Below are 19,285 nucleotides of genomic sequence, written 5' to 3'. Positions count from 1 at the left end.
GAAGTTTTGTCATAGAATCATAGAATGGTTTGAGTTGGAAGGAACCTTAAAGATCTAGGTCTGACTCTCCTGTCATGGGCAGGGACACCTTCCACTAGACCAGGTTGCTCCAAGCCCCATCCAGCCTGGCCTTGAACACTTCCAGGGATGGGGCATCCACAGTTTCCCTGGGCAACCTGTTCCAGTGTCTCACCACCCTCAGAGTAAAGAATTTCTTCCTGATACCTAATCTAAATCTTCCCTCTTTCAGTTTAAAACTGTTAACTCTCATCCTATCATTACACTCCCTGATAGAGTCCCTCCCCATCTTTCCTCTAGACCCCCTTTAGGTACTGGAAGGCCCCTATAAGGTCTCCCCGGAGCCTTCTCTTCTCCAGGCTGAACAACCCCAGCTCTCTCAGCCTGTCCTCATACGGGAAGTGTTCCATCCTTCTGATCATCTTCGTGGCCCTCCTCTGGACCCACTTGAGCAGGTAATCTCCCTCTTCATGTCCCTGCTGGTGGGCTGTAGAGAAGATGGAGCCAGGCTCTTCTCAGAGATGCATGCAAAAAGACAAGAGTCAACAGTGACAGCTTGTGACATGGCAAGTTCTGATTAGGTATAAGGGGAAACAAAATTCCCGAGAAAGTCAGAAAGCACTGGAGCAGGTTGCCCAGGGAAGCGGTGGCCTTCCATCCTTGGAGGTTTTCAGATCTGGACGTGACAAGGCCCTGAGCAACCTGATCTAGTGGGATCTGTGCTGAGCGGGAGGCTGGATTAGTTGACCTCCAGAGGTGCCTTCCAACCTAAATTATTCTGCAGTTCTAAATATAGCATGTGGGAGTGCTAAACTTGATGTCGACATGATTAAAATTATATTTAAAGCTGGAGTAGGACAGCAAGGCAATGCTTCTGGGACTCTTGTGCAGCACTCTCAAAAATACAGACATGTACATTTTCAGTGGAAACTCAGTTATTCTGTAGCATAGTGATATCCCAGATGAGAGTTACATGACTGTTTTAAAAACATAGCTATGTCTCCGGGTGTTCATGATGCTTAGATGTACTTTGTAAGGGGTCAGATCTAATTCTCCAGGTCATAAACTGAACAGCTGAATGGATTCAAGGCTTCTTTTCCCCATTCTGTGACATAATTAAAAGATCTAATCTCTTAGACATCTGACCTGAGAATAAAGACAATACATTTCCAATTTTCTGTAGATTTTCTGTATGGTAGAGTACCCAGCTTCTAATTTTTAATTTACTATGTCATTACTACAACTAGGCCAGTTTTAAGATAGTGTCTCGATTTAAAGTTGAATCTTGGGACCATTATTTTCTTGTGGAGTGAGTGCAAAATGTATAGTGAATTCCTAGATAGGAGAGGTAGAATCCCATTGCTATAAAAGATCTCTAAAATGACTGGAAGAGATATTGAAGGAGGTTTTTAAAGATTAGGGCAATTTCAAGTTTTAAAAAGCAAAATTTATTTTGTTACACTTTCTAATTATGTCCATACCTCATCATACAACTAATAAATGGACTGATACATACAAGAGTTTAGGATTAGCATATAAGCATTAAAGCCTTTGAGTAGGTCTGAGTGTGTTTGAAAAGTTTTGGATCAGTGCTTTAAGTAAAACAACTAAATCTTACTGTGTGAGTAGAAGAATACCCTTTTAAGTGATTGTTATAATTCTACCTTTGTACGGATGTAATCTCACTGGTTGCAAAGGGAACATACAGAATGAATGAAAAACTGTCTCAGTAGCTTTCACATTGATTATAATTAGTTTATTTTCCTTCTTATCCCAGTTTCTGATAATTAATAATAATTTCATGAATTAATTAATAATTATTACTTCCAAATATGGACATGGGAAATCTATCAGTGCTGGAGGATCCTTAGGGGACTGCTGTTACAGTGCTGTAGCGTTGGGGACATGGGCTGTCTATCTGGAGGGCAAAGAGATGACTTACAGCAATTTTCCTTTACCCTTCCCTGCTGCTCAGTGGAACTCATAACTGGAATTGGCCTACTCAATTTATAAATAAGTGTTGATTACATCTTTATAGGTATAACGGTGCTAGCAGTCTGGCAGTGATTGGACTGATGGCCTGAATTAGGTGACAGACTTGACCCGCAATTGGAAAGAAAGTTAAATGGAGGCTTAAAAGAAGCAAATTGTAAGCACGGCAGAAAATGTTCTCGAGCTAGAGGTGCAGAGATTCTGCTGCTTTCGTAAGTGCCATACTAAATGGCACTATATTAGTGGTGTATTTATTAATGAAGGTAATATTATTACTATGTGTACAGAAAACCTCCATGACCCCATCTTGAGCAAAGAATATTTTATCAAAAAATCTTAGATTTTTAGATAACAGGTAGTAATCATAGAGTGACACAGTATTGCTCCTTTTTCTTTTGTGAATGTTTTGCTAGCATTTTGAGCACTTATTATTTTGGTGAAAGAATTCTGCATTGGGTTGACAACAAATGCAGATATTCCTTGCAAAATTACATTTTCATAAGAAAAGAACATGAAGAAAGGCCATTTTTGCTGCGAATAGCAGGGCCAAAGAACAGGGGGCAATCTCCTGATTCAGAAATATCTGTTTCAGCAGTTTCTCCACATCAGGGAACCTGTTGCTCTTCTTTTCCCATTGGATGTAGTAATGGACGGGTTTTGCCTTTCCCCTGGTAGTTCTCTGTTCTCAGGGTGGTACCTGTGTTTGCCAGTGTTCCCAGCTGTTTATATGCAGAGGTTTTCTATCATTTCGTAGACCTTCCACTAAGAGAGGTGGCTTTGTTTTTCTTTCTTTTTCCCTTAATCTGTAAAGTTTTGATACGAGTCTATATTAAAGACACAGTTTGCACATGTATTTAATGTTGGGTTATATCCTGAACTTGTTTAATCAGAATCTGGAAGTAAGAGTGTGTAACATCATGGGAATACTTATTCAGAAAGAGACTTTCTTCTTCCATTGCCTAAGTTTAAAACTTAGAGATTAGAGATGTTTTGTTTTTGTTACACAGTCCCACGTAGTATTAATTCCTGCCCGAGAGCAATGCTTAAACCCTTATAAATACCTTTGCTTTGAATAAAATTTATTTGCGTGTAGTTTCATACACAATGGTCTGGCTAAGTGATTTTGTTTGGGAATTGCTAACTTTCTGCTGATTAAACTTGTATTGCTGTTGGCAGTAGCATTTTGGCAAACGAAAGTTGGCGTCTTATAGACATAAAAAGTAATTATGATCATTCCTCCAAAGAGGTAGCGTTGTGACCCACCAAACCTATCAAGATAGACATCTATTATACATAGAATATTTCCATTTACTTCAATAGAGCTGAAATACTGCACTAGATTTTTTTCATTCTTTGTTGGTGATCATATTGGTATATGCTCTACTAGTATGAGCATCCGAAAATATGAAAGACTGTTAATGGATTCACATTAACAAAATCCAAGAAAGATGCTAGAAAAAGACTACATAGTCATTAATTGGGATAATTCACAATTAAAAGTTCAAAATTACGTAGAGCTACTTGAAAGGGCAAAATAGCACAAAGAGCTACTCTACTGCACTTCAGTGCGTTGCTGAAATAATGGATTGAAAACGTGATGCTGAAGTGTTTCCAGCATCACCAAATTGTTAGAAAATCTAACTTGCAAAAAGTATTATATTTGTTTAAAATGACTATGCACAATTCTCAAATAATTCTGGTGGGTTAGAAGGCTGTATTTTTCCCTTTGTAATGAAGGATGAGAGTTTCGTGTTTACAGGGTTCCCATGGTGGAATAACAAGAAGCATTGATGAGGAGGATCAGGAGAGCTGGCAGCTGAGTGACAGATGTAGGAGATTCAGACATGGTTTGCATAGGAAATAAAAGAAACTCTCAATCCCAACAAAATTTTTAAACAAGCACAGAAAACAGAGTGAGCAGTTATGCACTCAGGCTTGCACTGTGCCTCCCCCCTCCTAATTTTTGGATGCCTGGAGTTAGGTGAGATGACTCTCACCGTAGTAAACAAGGGGAGACTGAAGCTGTACCCAATCTCTCTGTTTGTATAAAGCTCACATTTTCATGGATTGAAGAACTAAAAACTTGTTCCTCAGGTGATTACAGTTGCTGTTGGAAAAGATGCCATGCTAGTCTTCCTCGTAGACAGTTTGGAAATATAAACTTTGGAAATATAAACTGTCTAAAAGCATTGTCATTCCGAAATCAGTGATACAATGCATGGTGTTAAAACCCGTCTGCCTCAGGCTGTCAGCATGGTGTCAGATGGTGAAACTGTGACACGATGGGGGTCATCAAGCTGTGTGGCTTGGGGCATAAGCGTACGTCATTCCCATCTTCCAGACTGAAATTCAGGCTAGACTTTTCAACTTTATTTCAGCTCAGTGTTGGAAGAGGGACTAAAATTGAGATAGCACTGGAATTTCCAATGCTTAGTGATACAGGAAAGTATTACTAGTGGAGTAGCTTAAAGAGATGGGGATGGCTTGTGATTGACGGTATGGAAAATGTTGTTGGAATGACTGAGTCTGGAAGCTAGGTCAAATTAAGGGTTTCTGCAAGTCACGGTGGCTAATTTAGAGATTTTTTTTTTTTGGCACCTAATGTCTCACTGGCTTGTTTAAGCAAGTTAATCAGCGGAGAGAAGCACTTCCAAAAGATGTCTCATTTTGCACAGCCTCAGTGGCAATTGTACCTAAAATTATTAGAAATGTAAGGATTGGATTGCATTAAGGAATTGCTCCTAGTTCTCTGCTTATTTAAAATGTTAGCTCCTGCTGTGTCCTTTTTCTAGCTTTTATGTAAGAAAATATATTGCTGAGATAATTCAATCACATCCTATCATTTTTCATACCCTGAGGACCTCATCAGTCCTTTCACAGAGTTAGGTATCATGCTTTGAATATTTAAATGATACTCACTTCTTGCAGCTTGATCAGATTAACTTTATTAGTGTATGTTTTCCTTAGGTAGCTCACTTAGGGCTATGTTCATGTCCATGTTTTAAGAGTATCCAGAAAAACAAAATAACTTTTTGAAATTCAGGCCTGTTCCTGCAGAAACACTATTAAAACAAAAGGTTTTGAAGTACAGATACTAATAGTGCTTAGCAGTGCAGAAAAACGAGTCATACTGGAGCGAATGTTGATTCCATTCATTACAAAGCAGAATTGTCCTTTTTTAATTCAGTGAGAGCAGGGCTGTCACTCTAAATGATAGAGAGAAATGGGCTGCCATAGAAAGGGCATTTACCGTCTGACTCATCATTTACTTTATGAGTAGTTGGACTGGGAAGAGAATTATCTGTGCTTATATTCTGTTTTAGAAATAAGCACTGGAAATGTGCTGCGGTAGCATGGATGCCTTGCTCTTCCTGTGTGTTGCATTAAACTAAAGTTGGGCTTCTCATTAAAACTGGTATTTTTGTGTCACGCTTTAGAGTAGAGCAGAGCCAAATTTTGGTCCTGGTCATCCCTTGTGGGAAAGCGGAAGGGAGCTGGAAGTGGTTAAGGAATAATGGCTGTGGATACAGCCTCAGAGCCATGCGTACAGCAAGAAGGGGACGTGGTAAAACGTGTAGGCAGTGTCACAAGTGGAGTCCATGAGCCAGGACAGCTGTGTCAGTGATGGCCCGACAGACCGACTCCGCATCAGCGGGATATAGGTCAAGGAATAGCATCCTACATAATTGTCATCTTAGTAATAGCATCCTCCGTAATTGTCGTCTTAGTAGGTTGTTATTAAAGACTCGAATCAGTAGGATTATTGGCAATTGGAGCAGCTTGAAGCCAGATAAACCTCCCCGTTGCCTTCCCTTGGTGCAGAGGAAGAGTGACCCGTATCTGCCTGGTGGGGTGGGTGCTGGGGCTGCCAGCCTCTGCGTCGCAGCGACTCTCTAGGCTTTTCTATGTTAGGGACAGAGGTAAAGGCTTCTCTTGAGGAAAATAAAGGTTTTTTTAATGCTCTTGTAAAGGTAGCTGGTGTTCACCAGGTCTTGGCTACAATTTTAGATTAATTCATTTTATTGCATGGAATGTGAGGACTTACCAGGTTCAGCCCCGGTGAAACTAAAAGGCAATTTGGATTAAGAAAGTACCTAAAACCGGTTTCTTTTGCTTTCTTTTGTTTTGACTTGAAAAGCATTTTTTGGCGCTTTTCTCCAACCTTCTCTGTCCCCCTTGGTGAACAGAAGTGAATTTCTGAATCACACTTTTCATCATGCAGGGCAGCATTTATTCACAGACTCATAGAACAAGTCAGGTTGGAAGGTACCTGGAAAGATGACTTGGCCCAGCCTTTTGTGGGAAAGGGAGCCTAAGATGACATCACCTAGAAACCTTTCCAATCACATCTTGAAAACGTCCAGTGATGGGGACTCCTCCACATCCCCAGGGAGGTTGTTCCAGGGAATTATTGTTCTCGCTGTGAGAAATTTCTTTCTTATGTCAAGATGAAATCTTTCACAGTGCAACTTGTCTGTTGTCTCTTGTCTTCTCTATGTGGCTCCTTGTGAAGAGAGAGCCTCCATCCTCTTTGTGGCTGCTCTTTAAATACTGCAATACTGTGATGAGGTCCCCCCGAGCCTGCTGCTCTTCCTTCTTTTCCAGTGAGTTGGACTAAGTAAATCCAGGCAATGCGAAGACTGTGGCAGCTCCTGTTTGTGCGCACCACAGCTTCACCCTGAACATGGCGCTGGGGCCAGACCTTGGCCACCAGTTTCCCTCACTCCCTCTAAACTAGGGTCTCCGTGCAAAAGTGACCTGGGTACAGAGGCTGGATGGGGACTAGCATCTCCTGCCCCCACAGCACATGTATCTCACTATTGTTACCTCAGCACAGTGAACCTAGTTTGTCTGTGGTTCCAGTCAGGGGAGTGAGGCCAGTGTGGGATTTGGAATTGCGTTTTCATCCATCCTTCACTGAATCGTATTTCTGTACATTACCTGGGAAAAACAGTGTGGGATATCTTTCTTTTGTAAATAAGACCCAGTTTTATCAGATGATGTTGCTTCTTCCCCTCCTGTCTGCAAAAGGCAAATATAAAGCTTCAGACCAAAATACTCAGTTTGACATGAAACTCGTTCACTGGCTGAATAAGGTGTCAGGTTGCAAATTAAGCAACCCAAAACTCAGTCAAAAAGTGTATTGTGTAGATAGCTCAAAAATGTATCTGTCGCCAGTAGAAATGTTAGTTGCAGAACTGTGCAAGAAGTAGCACAGTGGCCCCGGGCTCTGGGGTTGTGTTTGTGTGAATATAACACATTTCTCCTATGAATGCGGTGTTGAAAGATAATTGATTGCAGAAACTGTGTAGCCTGCATGTGAAAAGGGAGGCGATGTGCTGATACATCTGATGAGGATGAAGCACAATTAGATTTGCATCTAAGAAGAAATTCTCGTGCTGTGGCAACTTCACCAAAGTTAACTAATTTGCACCTATTTAAAGTACTGTGACTCTAGCACCAGGACTTCCATAATGTCAATACCTATATATATTTGAAGTAACTGTATGATTGCAATAAAACAGCAGCTAATCCCCTCTTAATGCCAAATTAAGCAGAGGAAATAAAAACAGGAGTTCAGTTTTATATTTTGGAGTAATTATCTAAGACATTTTCATATGCAACATAAAAAAAGACAGAACCTTTGGAAAGGTCTTTAAATTATTGTTTGTAATCCTTTTAGAAACACTATTTCATATAGTGTAAGTGAAAAGTTAGTAAGTTATAATTTAATTAATGATTAGAGGTGATTCATTGTGGCTGGGCTAACAAAATTAACTATTCTTTTCTACATTATTTTATCTCACTTTTGCTTTTTTGGTGTTGCTATAACAAGCGGGCATTGTTGTTATTCTGTTTGTACCAGGGAATGGAAAGAGAAGTGAGCCATGGAAATTCCATCTAAACTGTGGGGCTTTTTTCCCCAGTTCCAAACACTTGCTCATTTCCGAGCCAGGGAATGTGCTTGTTCCCCTCCTCAATTTGATGTCACAGACGGAGCAAATACCAGCATGAGGAGTCATGGCGAGCCAGGGGTGCAGCCTGGTTGCTGTTATGGAGCTGGGGGAGCAGGAGGTAGCACTGAAATGCCGGTTTCTGGTCTAGGATCATGGCGCTCTATAGCTTAATGCCCTAAAGGTGAGGGAACTGGCAGGAATAGCACTTGAATAACTGGTGGAGGTGCTAGAAGTGATTATCAGGGAGTTGCGGAGCAGTAATAGACATAGAGTCCAGGGTGGTGGTTTTTTTTAATTGATTCTTAAGATTTTTGGACCTGCTTATGCTAGAACTGAGCAATAAAGAATATCATTTAATTTAGATGTGCTCCAAGAAAAAAAAAATCTTTCTTCTTTGTTTCTTGGTATTAAAGTGCGCTTAGAGACATAATTTCATTTCAGATGTTCCTAATGAGAAATTGTAACCTTAGGCAAAGAGGGGAAAGGCCAGACTTTCTGACAGTGATGAGTAAATTGCCAAGATCAAAACTTGGCTGAACTGAGATCAGAAATTAATGCTGTTGAAAGTCTTCCACACAGATCAATAATAGTTTTACCAGTAGGCTTCACTGGGAACAGGGTCAAGTCCAACAGTATCACCCTTCTAATGATGACTTTTTTTATCCTTACTTTCAAAACAGCACTTCCATGCTGTTGACAAATTCCTCGGTGATCATCAACCAAAATGAATGCATTTATGTAGGCTTTGGATCTGACCTGCTGCTTTGCAGCTACATCCCTTTATAGAGAATGGGGTTTGGAAAGCGGGCAGAAAAATGTTTTCTGACTTGGTCACTCTGGGCTCAATGCAAGGATTAAAGCGCTGGGAGTCGGGTGCGTGTGCATAGGGTGTGGAGAGCTGAAAACGAGGACGTGTCTGAAATCCCCTCTTGGGCAGGTTTTTTGTTCAGGGTTTTATGCTTGGGATTCACAGTCTGGATCCTGACCCTGCTTTCAGCGTCTCTCTCCTCACCTTTGAAAACCTGGATGGAGGTGTCTGGGCAGAGGCTGGGGTTAGGCTCACAGCTGCTTGAGCTCCTGCATAAGTGGAATTTTGCAGCTGTGGTTCCCTATTGGATCTATCGCGGTTAAACTCACCTTGCCAGTTTTTTCAGCTCGCCCTAACTGGGAGACAGTAGCCCATTTTTTGCAAAGAGTTGTTTCTGCCTGTGTGTTTGCTGTGTGTGCCTGTCCTGGAGGTGCCATGTGTTGGAGGCGGTCTGAGCCTGGGCAGCAAGGCAGCCCAGGCTCAGGGGGGGAAGTGTCTCTCTGGGTTTCCTCCAACAAATATGCCAAGGTCCCAAAAAGGTCTCTAGTCATGTCTCCTTGGAAAGCAAGGAAGGTAGCTCTTCGAATGGAAGACCCTCAGATCTGCTGGATGACACCGAGTAAGAGCACTCGGTACCCCACGTTAGCAGAAAGGATTTAAGCTCCAAGCAAGCATATACAGCTGCTTTACCATCCACTACATATGGAAAAGTGGGGGGAAGCCAAAGGCTTTTTCTTGCAGCCCTCTGGGGACAGCTGGGAAATAGGAAGCGAAAAATCAGCTCGCTTTGCCGTTGGATGTGCGAAGGAGCAGGCATGAGAAGGCTGTTAAAAAGGGGGGGTTCAGCCTTGCAGCGCTGGACTTAACGTGTATGGCATCTCAGGCACCTGAGTCTTTCCTTAAACCTAGTCCCAGGCCTCTTAACTCTCAAAAGCTTCCATTTTTTTCAAGGTGTTTGTTTGTTCTTTGTAAGACACTTCCAGAGTTAAATTTCTGGGTAGTAATTGCAACATGTGAGAGAGCAGGTTGAGTCTTTTTTCCAAATAGCACCCAACCCACATGATCATTTGATAATCTTGCACAATAGGTAGCTTGTGATAGCAGAATTGTGGCAATATCTGTGTAACTTTCCAGAAAAGAGTAAAGCAGTGAAGATCTCTTAGTCTATCTGATTGCTTAGTTAATACTTCAATTTATTCTCCATTTAAGCACTCAAAATTTCCATTGATTAAAAATCCAGATAATTTAAATGGTAATTTTATATGTAAAACAATGGTAAATTAATATTTAGTGATCTCTTTCTCTCTTTGTGTGCATGTGGCATCAGCCCACATGGGGGAGGGGGGGGAACAAACCTATTTTAAAAACCTGCTCTGTGCATTAATTTACTCCCAGAAGAAATACCCAAAAATGATCTAGGTGTCTTTGCAATGCCTGTCACATTTCTTGCACCATTTGTGATCCCCTAAATGTCAAATTAATATTGTATTTTGATTCCTCCTGTATTAAAGGGTATAAATTAGCTTTTCTAACTTCCATGCCTACTACATACAATTTTTGGCTGCACCAGCTGACACTTATTGCCTCGTTCTGTTTCTCCAGTTTCCCTTCCATAAAATGCCGGGCTCGGATTCTGGGTTTTATCTCGGCAGTTCTTGTTACAGAACCATTTCTATTGCAGCCGGGTTGCCTTCCCTTAATACAATACCTCCCATTACCCTGTTTGCTTTCCCAGCTTAGGGCCAGGTATTCAGCAGGCGGTTTAAGTTTCCCTCTTGCACTCTCAATTCCTTTCTCTGATTAGACCCTTGTAGTGCCTGACCTTTTAGAAACTAATACCTTTTGCTAATTGCTTGCCTTATCCTTATTACATGGCAGTTTTTCTGCACTAAATGGCATGTGTCAGTTTATAATCTCTATGTAAGCAGGTCTTTTCTTACCTGATGGCTACTCCATTTGTTACTGGCCATCCCTATCAGTTTCGTAAGGTCAGCAGGTTCCCTGTGCAGCAGGTTCATTTCTGAAGGTGTGCGCCCTGCAGTACCATCGCTGTGGCTCTTGTTGTCACTTCGCTGCTAACCAGACTGTATCCCTTTACCCTCTGACCAGTGTCACTTTGCAGACCACTTTATGGACATGCCAGTACTCTGTCACCTCATTATGAGACAGGGTTTTCAGATTTTTTTTTTTAGCCCTACAAGGATTTTCTTGCACCCTATTTATGGGTTTGATATACAACTTTTTCCCATTATACATCTCTGCTAAAGGCTTTGCAGGCTTGATTTTTGATTTCTGCTCACTATTTCATGTGCACAGTTTTCTGAAGACTACTAGATGGTGTTTTTATCCTAGTTGGGGGAGTAAAGGGGGATAACCCACCCTTCAGTCTGGATCTAGGTCTGCTGTAGAAAGGTTCCCCCTTGAGAGAAAGGAGGTGGGAGCCGGAGAAGTTCTGGTTTCATTCATCTGACTTGCTGGCCAGCAGACAAGGCCTGTCATCACAAATTTCAGGGCTGAAGGAAGCTCTTTATTCCTGAGAGATAGCAGGGAGCAGAGAAGGACTCGTGACCCACTTACCTCTGGAGCAAGCACAGCTGCCTGCACTTCGTTATGCAGAGCTCAGAGTGGATTCTCAGCCTGATCTCACATTTTAAGTTTTCCTGCTTTATAAATATGTAGCGTTGTTGGTGTCTTATCCTTCAGTGCCTTGTACTACAAGAGCCCACAAATTGTTATTTTTCTCTGACTTGCTTGTGTGTGTGTTTCAATTAAAGATGCCCTTGTATACGGCTCATTGCTGTGCAGGCGATGCAAAATGTTTTCTCAGGTGTGGACTTGAGGATGGAGGTGCTTGAGAGCCAAAAGTTTAAATTCAGGCTGTTTCTGAGCAGGTTTGGTTTTGGCAGAGTACGACTGGTCGCTGAGGCAATGGTGGCAATGGTTGGGTGACTCTGCAAGTCCATTCCCAGCAGGGATGGGATTGACGCAAGAGAGGCTGGGCAGAAAGTTGGAAGACGAGGGTTTAGTTGTAGAGACACCGTTTATCCAACTCTCTCATTAAACCTTACCCTTTTATTGTTTGTTTTCAGTTCTACCGTGTGTTCGTCCGCTTTATTTGCATCATAAGTGTTTGAGGGCAAGGACTGTTCAGCAAAAGTGCCAACTTTGAACACAACCATTGCGGAATACATCAGATCAATTAATAAAGGATGATAATTAAAAGGAAACATCTGTTTTTAAATTTTATTTTTGTCCTAGTGATCAAACATTGCCAAAATCTGTATCATTACACACAGAAATGTACTTAATTTTACTGCATTTGTTTTGTTTGTTTGGGATCATATTATCCTCAATAGAAAATCCAGATAAACACTAACCTGGTCTGGTGAGGTGCTGTGAGCATGGGAGCAGGGTTCGACTCCATACCGTCACCTTCAATTACTATTGACATTCACTCTTACTGGAAAGAGGGAAGTGAGTAGAGGAAAAAACCATGAGTTAATTAGGAACGGATCTGAAATCTTTTAAAAATGCCATTTACAACCAATGGTACCATAAGCTATAAAGAGTTTGCAGCCAACTAATCCATTTCAGTGTGGCCTAAATTGGTTGCTAAGCTGTCTGGCTGCTGTTTGCAAAGATGTCAGGGAAGGCGTTGACCTCGGTAATGTAACCTTGGTGAAAGGGAACCTGAAACAGAGGATGGGTGAGGGCTCTGCTGTGGCTACCAGAACTTCAACTTGATGTTGTTAGAGGAGCCAAGTGCCTCATCCTTTCCTATAGCAAGGGCAGCGTTCTGTTAATACTTTCAAAACAAGGGGAACTGCAGGTGTTTGGCTTGTGTTGGTTTGAGAAACCAGGTTAAAGCTGTACTGCTTTTTGGATCATTTGCAGCAGGACCGTCAGCAGGCGGTGTCTGAGCTGTCTCGCCTGTGCTGCTCTTGCTGCTGTCCCTTGTCACGCTCCCCCGAGTCAGCCCATCACGCTAATGAAGTGCAGTAGCCTTGTGCTTTGTGCCTGTCAAGCCCATGGCTGGTGCCGGAGTTTCACAGCAATGCCATCAAAACCCTCTGAGCTCCTTGAGTGTGATTTCTCCTTTGCTGTAGCCAAGCGGTGAGACCGCAGGGGAGGCTCGAGGATCACGCCTCAAATTGTAAATACAAATTAGTACACTGTGCGACTGCGTTAAGATCGTATAACATCAAAATGTGGGTTATATAGCATTTAGCCTTGAAAAGGAGAAAGCCTGGCGAGCAGCAGGGAAGGCTGGGTTAGAGTGAAAGCGCTTTCACTTTTCCTGCCTATTAATTTACGTTCCTTCAGAGCGTTGCTATTTAGCAAAGTGCCTTCTGTGTTTCTGCCAAGCTGAAGTAGCCACTGGGAAAAACTAAGTAGGCCAAATCCTGCAGATATCTGGAAAGCTCAGCCAGGGTGGCTGGTGACGATCCAAAAGAGCACGGGGACGGATTTGGCCTCACGCAGACAGCATGACAGCATTGAACAAAATAAAACATTGCCATAAGGTTTTAATGCTGAAAGTCAGTTGCTGCAAGATAGTGCATATACAAGAATTTTTGAAAATGGAATAATTCATAGTTATGATTCAATGTGCAGAACCTTCAGATCTTCCCTCTGGGTCTTCAGGCCATGTCAGCCAGGACCACATCTGGCATGGCCCAGGACAGTGGTGTGTCACCACATGGATTTCTGCAGTCAGAGCTCCTCAGCTGGCCTTATAGAAATGCTCGTTCCATTCCCAATAGTCAATACTGGACAAATAAAGCAATACTTTGTTTCATATCCGTTACAAAATGTAAAGATATTTTCTGTATGTAAGAAACCAAAGGGAAATGTTCTGAAACTCAGGGGAATTCTTGATTTTTGCTGCTGTTGATGGGCGTTTCTGTAAGGTCTATGAACTATCAGCTGTTTCTGGCTTCTCATCATGAAATATTTTTCAAACTTGATTGTAATTGCATATAGATGCTGTTGAAAGATTGATGCCTTTTGTCTTAAAAAAAAAAAAAAAAGAACCTCCACCCCCTCTTGATATAGTCTTTATAAGAATTCATCCATAGTGAGCTGGTAAGAGCTTTAAAAAAATTCATAAGAGTTTCATTAAACCATAAAATCTGCACTTTATTCTACACAAATAAGCCTTTTCCTTTTTCAAATAAAGAAAAAAAGCAATATTTCAAGTGTTAAATAAAATGGTTTGGTTTTTGGTGAGGATTGGAAGGTATTGAACATCCTGCAAAATGATTCAGGATAGACTGTTGGAGTTGATGGAGAGACAGTCTTCCATGCAGCTTGGAGCAGTTCTATAGATTTTAATGTGATGCAGTGCAAAATATTCTTCAACCTATGTAGCAGAGTAAACTTACTGTGCTTTTTGTGCACGGTGCTACACAAACTGTGTTGTTTTCACAGCCCTCCCTCAGCAGCATCAGAAGCTGTGGAAACCTGTTTTCACATTTACACCCCTGACTAGTTTCTGTTTGTCAAAAGAGAGAAAAAAGCTGTTTCCTTGCTGCTTTGTAACCAAGTAGGCAATGGTTGGTAAAGGATGGTGAGCAATGGAAGTGCGGGGGAGAGTGTTTTGGCTTCTGTGAAGCCTGCAGGGGGAAAAAAATAATCTGCATTGTGAAAAAGGGAGGTGCAATCCTGTTCCTATCTCACCACTTTATTCCAGGTTCAGTCAGTTTGTTCTCCAAGCCATCAGTCCCTTTTCCAATGCACACGTTACTGCCTTCATACAAATTTAGTCCAAAGCAAGTAAGAGCTACAGATTTTAATCCTCGTGGAGTATTCACATGATAACTGGGCAAGCAAGTATTGCTTTAAATAGCTCAACACATTGCTGTTATTGCAGTGATAGGCAGTCCAACTCCGTATGAGCAATCAGGGGAGAGATTTTTGGCTGCCAGGTATCTCACTGACTGCCTTTGGGAGGGAGAAATGCTTACAGCATTTCGTGCCGAAATCAGTGCCGTGCTCCCTGGCACCAGGGGGACAGGGACTGCCTGGACCGGGGGGATGGCTAGAGGGATTTCTCAGCTACCTCAGCCCATATTTTTAATTTTATGGCAGGGCATTTTGCAGTTTTTCCTTCGTTAAGCCTTTTTCCCCAGGTGCCCAGCACCACCCAGCAGTGGCTATGGAAGGTGGTATCACCCCACACCAAGACAGCCGTCGCTGGCACGTCCTGCGTCCGGTCCCTCCGTGGCCCACCCCGTGGACGTGACAATATTTAGGCTCCTGCAGGACACTATTTTTACCCGGCGGCGAGGTGTTGGCTCGCCTCCCGCCTGTGCGTGGGTGCTGCAGGAGTCATCTGACCCCTGGGCATGCTGGTGTCGGAGCGCTCCGTACCGGCACGCTGTCCCAGCTCCCACTCCCCGGGTGCTCCGGAGGAGCTCCTCGTGCTGCCCAGACACCCAGCAGCGGTGCTTCTGGTGGTGTTTTCCCCTCTCCAAGGGAATTAACGTGGGAATGCCGGAAGATACAGGTACAGTGTGACGACTCCACATTTTGGAGAGCCTAGATCTGAAATTACTTGTTTTTCACCCGTAGCTGCAGTAACTAAATCGCTGATACTGTCATGAGAATAATTATTCTATGTTTATGTGGAAATGCAGCAGAGTGGAGGAAGATGGTTAAACGTTTATTTTAAATTATGTTTCATATTCTTTTAATTATATGAATGATGATTTGGAAATTATCATGATACCAGCACTTACCTGACAGCTCAATTTGAAAACTTCCCTCATTTTAGTTAATTTAGACTTATTTTAGATTTATATTAGCTTGTAATGAAAAAAAATAATACCTATTGCTTTATGCAGATTTGTTGGAATGCTCTTCCTATATCCTTTCTCATTGTAATCTTGCTAAACCCATACAAAAATAGCCTTTACGTTGCTGCGGTAACAGTCCCTAAAATTCAACAGAGATGTTTACTAACTGGCTTTGGGTTCGGTAAATATTTTATTATAATAACAAGGGCAGGAGGTTAGCTCGTGCTGGGCTCCTTCATGTGATGTGAATTTTGCACTGAGCGTACGGTGAGATTTGGAGCTCTTGTGTGTTGAGCACTTGTGCTGTGCTGCATCTCTTAGGCACAGTTGCATTCACATCCTGCTGGATAACGCCTCTCCTTCGTCTCTGACCCCGTAAACTCTAATTGGCAGTAAAAGCAAAGTTGTGCTGTCTGCCTGCTGTCCTCTGTCAGCTATAGGTTTCTGTTTTCTTTATGATCTGTAAGAAGTGCTGGAAAAGGTGTGCAATCCTTTCCTTATTGTTAAAGGAAAGACACTGTAAAAGATGTTTTTTATAAGCAGTAGACACAGGTATGGAATTCAAAAAGAAACGTGATTCTTGGACCTTGTTATTTAGTATTGTTGGACTATATGAATGCATTCAACTAAAGAGAGACCTACTGACATAGAGATTTATTGAATTTGCTGAATTGCCTGTGTTATGGTATAGGAACTGAAGAGGGAAGCGGTAGCAGTGCCCTGCTGTAGGAGCCACAGCAGAGGGCTTGCAAAGAGCAGGCAGCATTTCTGGGGGAGTGACTGGACCTGCTTGGTGCAGAAAATCCCGACTGGGCTCGTGTGTGCTGGCGTGGGGACGCATCGGCCCTCTGTATGGCCAGCTGGAGGGTTTGAGGGACTACCTAATGTGGACATTTAAGGCAAAACCTCTTTAGCTTTCCCTTTATCCTTGTGATCTTCTGCTTTGTTGTGAGATGTATGGAAGGAAAAGGTATTGTGTTCTAATGACAAGGCGCCATAAAGCATGCAAACACATTTGAAGCAGCTTTTAACACAAGCTGCTAATTGAGAAATGCACAGGTTACCACTAGATACTTAATGTACAGTTGCAGGTTTGTTGCCTGTCCCGTTTGGGCACATGTGCTCCCTCCTGCCACGGTGCCTGGACGCTGGGCAGGGCTGGGGCTGGGGAATTGCTCTTCCCTGCTGCCCAGCCTGGTGGGAAGGATGGATGGGGAAAGCTTCTGCAGTCCCTATTTCACAGTCGCCCTTTCTCTCATCCTTTCTGTGGAAAGGACCATCGAGGTCTCAGGCCCCCACGAGGCTTTGTAGTGAATCACCAGTTCTTAGGGAAAAAAAAACCCAAAACACCACCAAACTTCTTATCAAGAGTAAATTTATAGCTCACGCCTTTGCAGTTCTCTGAACACCGCATGTATTACCGTATTACTTATTACTGTGTTATATTGCCCTTCCCCCGACGCCAGCACTCAAGTACTCCTGGTCACTGTATTTTACACACAGACACAAGGCAGGGAGGGAGCGGGGGTCAGCTTTAGGCACTTAAAAACCAGGAATAATGCTTCATGGGATATTTAGAGGCAGCTAAATACTTGTTTTCTTTACTTTCATCTGAGTGTTTTTAAATCCAACCCTGAGTGTTTTGACTGAAGCGACACAAGAAGGGTTTGGCAAAAAAACAATTTGGACTCCAGTGTCTTAATTCCGGTGGGGTGCTGCTGCGCTCATCTGCTTCTCCTTTAATCCTGCTCAGAGAAGATTGCAAATTTAATTCCCCTCCAGGCTGCTGTGAACAACACCCTCCCCAAATCACTTGATACAGCATTTCAGCAATCAATACTTCTGTCCTGTTTCTCAAATACTTAGTGAGTAAAAGGCATTTGGGTCTCATATCTATTTATTTTGATTTTCAGTCACCGCCTTTAGCTGTAGATGAAAGATTTCAGTGTCAACATAGAGATAATTTCCTGCTAATTCCTTCATGCAGAATAATATCTTTTATCAGAGCTGTACATTTTTGGTTCAGAGTTGGAATGTGGCCTATGTCTTTGTTGGAAAAAAAAAGAACATTTGTATGAACTAAGCAGATGATACTGGTAATTCTTGATATTAACATCTTTTTACTCAAACAGAAGGTTTCCATCTCATGAAGCAAATGTAACGGATAATGAAGAAGGGATGTTCCCGGTGAATTTATAGAGGAGCCAGAGGTGCTGTTAGTTGATAAAGAAAACTGCTGTAGCTTTTCTTCTGATGGAGGGTTGCTCTGGAAGGCAAATGACATTATATTTGTCTGAGTCTGAAATGAAAGGCTTGTACTTTTTTTAATCCAACCTCAAGAACAGGACAAAAAAAACTCAAGAAAAAGAACCCCCCACAACCCTTTTGGTTTTCCTTTTACTGTTGACTTTTAAGCTCTGGTTCTAAACATTCCATCCAGGACCCTTGGTGGGGAATTATCACTTTCCCTGGATTGAGAGGTTATTTGGGGCATTTAGAAAAATTGTTCTTAAGGAATAAGATATTTATTCACATAAATGTTATCTATCCATTCAAATTACACCTTAGTTTAGTTCACAGTACTCTTTTTAAAATATCCGTATGGAATATCACAGAACAGAAAGCACCTGTCAGACTTAAATTTCAGCTCTGTGGCCCCCAGCGTAAGAAGGACATGGACCTGCTTGCATGGGTCCAGAGGAAGGCCATGAAGATGATCAGGGGGCTGGAACAGCTCCCATATGAGGACAGGCTGAGAGAGTTGGGGTTGTTCAGCCTGGAGAAGAGAAGGCTCCGGGGAGACCTTATAGCGGCCTTCCAGTACCTATGGGGGAGCCTACAGGAAAGACAGGGAGGCACTCTTGATCAGGGAGTGTAGTGATAGGATGGGGGGGGTCACAGTTTTAAACTGAAAGATGGGAGATTTAGATTAGAGATTAGACAGAAATTCTTCATTGTGAGGGTGGTGAGACACTGGAACAGGTTGCCCAGGGAGGTTGTGAATGCCCCATCCCTGGAAGTGTTCAAGGCCAGGCTGGATGGGGCTTTGAGCAGCCTGGTCTAGTGGGAGGTGTCCCTGCCCATGGCAGGGGGGGTGGAACTAGATGATCTTTAAGGTCCTCTCCAACTCAAACCATTCTGTGATTCTAATATTAAATTGTGTCATTTGGCCCTTTGTCATTTTAGACTTGTGTAATTGCCAAGAGCAGTAAATCTAATCAACGTTTTTTTTAGAACAGGGTTAAATAACGTGGAGTATATATGATATGTGGCCTTGTTTGTGTCCATATATTGAAAAAGGCAGATGGAAGTCTTTATTAATGAACTTCATATTTGAGGTTTGATCCAAGGTTGAATGTACATTCTTAAGCATGACACTTCTTAACTTTTCAGTACTTGATTTCTAAACTCAGTTATGGCTTCTATGGGTTTTATGCTAAGTTAAAACAAAATGCACCAAACTGGAAAAAGCATTAGGACTGTGTCGAATTCTGCAGTTTCTGGCCATGTGTTTCTTCATCAGGTCTGTAATTTCTCTCATTTGGCTGTCAGAGAGCCTTATAGCAAAGGGGTTTGTCATCCTCTGTGTGGATTGGTCCTAGATGGGATCTTTTGCCAAGGGTTTGATTTCCCTTAGCAGTTTGCTCACAGCAGAAAGAAGATGATGTTTTCCATCCCAGGCTCCAGAGCGGAGCGTGACCAGAGACTTGCAA

General features: G+C 42.3%; 1 protein-coding gene across 3 annotated transcripts in view; it reads left to right on the top strand.

Annotated features, from left to right (window-relative positions):
• Nucleotides 1-19,285, top strand: part of ABLIM2 (actin binding LIM protein family member 2) — a 145,318-nt gene that overhangs the window by 15,413 nt on the left and 110,620 nt on the right. The window contains exon 1 of one of the 3 annotated variants that reach the window (XM_054202676.1): nt 15,135-15,283. The exons of the other annotated variants lie outside the window; for them this stretch is intronic. Within the exon in view, the coding sequence (XP_054058651.1) occupies nt 15,268-15,283 (16 nt within the window). The 5' untranslated portion in view covers nt 15,135-15,267. Of the gene's footprint in view, nt 1-15,134; nt 15,284-19,285 lie in introns of those variants that run through there. 3 annotated transcript variants of the gene reach the window in all.

Source organism: Rissa tridactyla, chromosome 5 (genome assembly GCF_028500815.1).
Source record: "Rissa tridactyla isolate bRisTri1 chromosome 5, bRisTri1.patW.cur.20221130, whole genome shotgun sequence".
Taxonomy (NCBI): domain Eukaryota; kingdom Metazoa; phylum Chordata; class Aves; order Charadriiformes; family Laridae; genus Rissa; species Rissa tridactyla.
The sequence above is the reverse complement of the archived record's forward strand: the minus strand, read 5'-3'. Positions and strand labels throughout refer to the sequence as shown.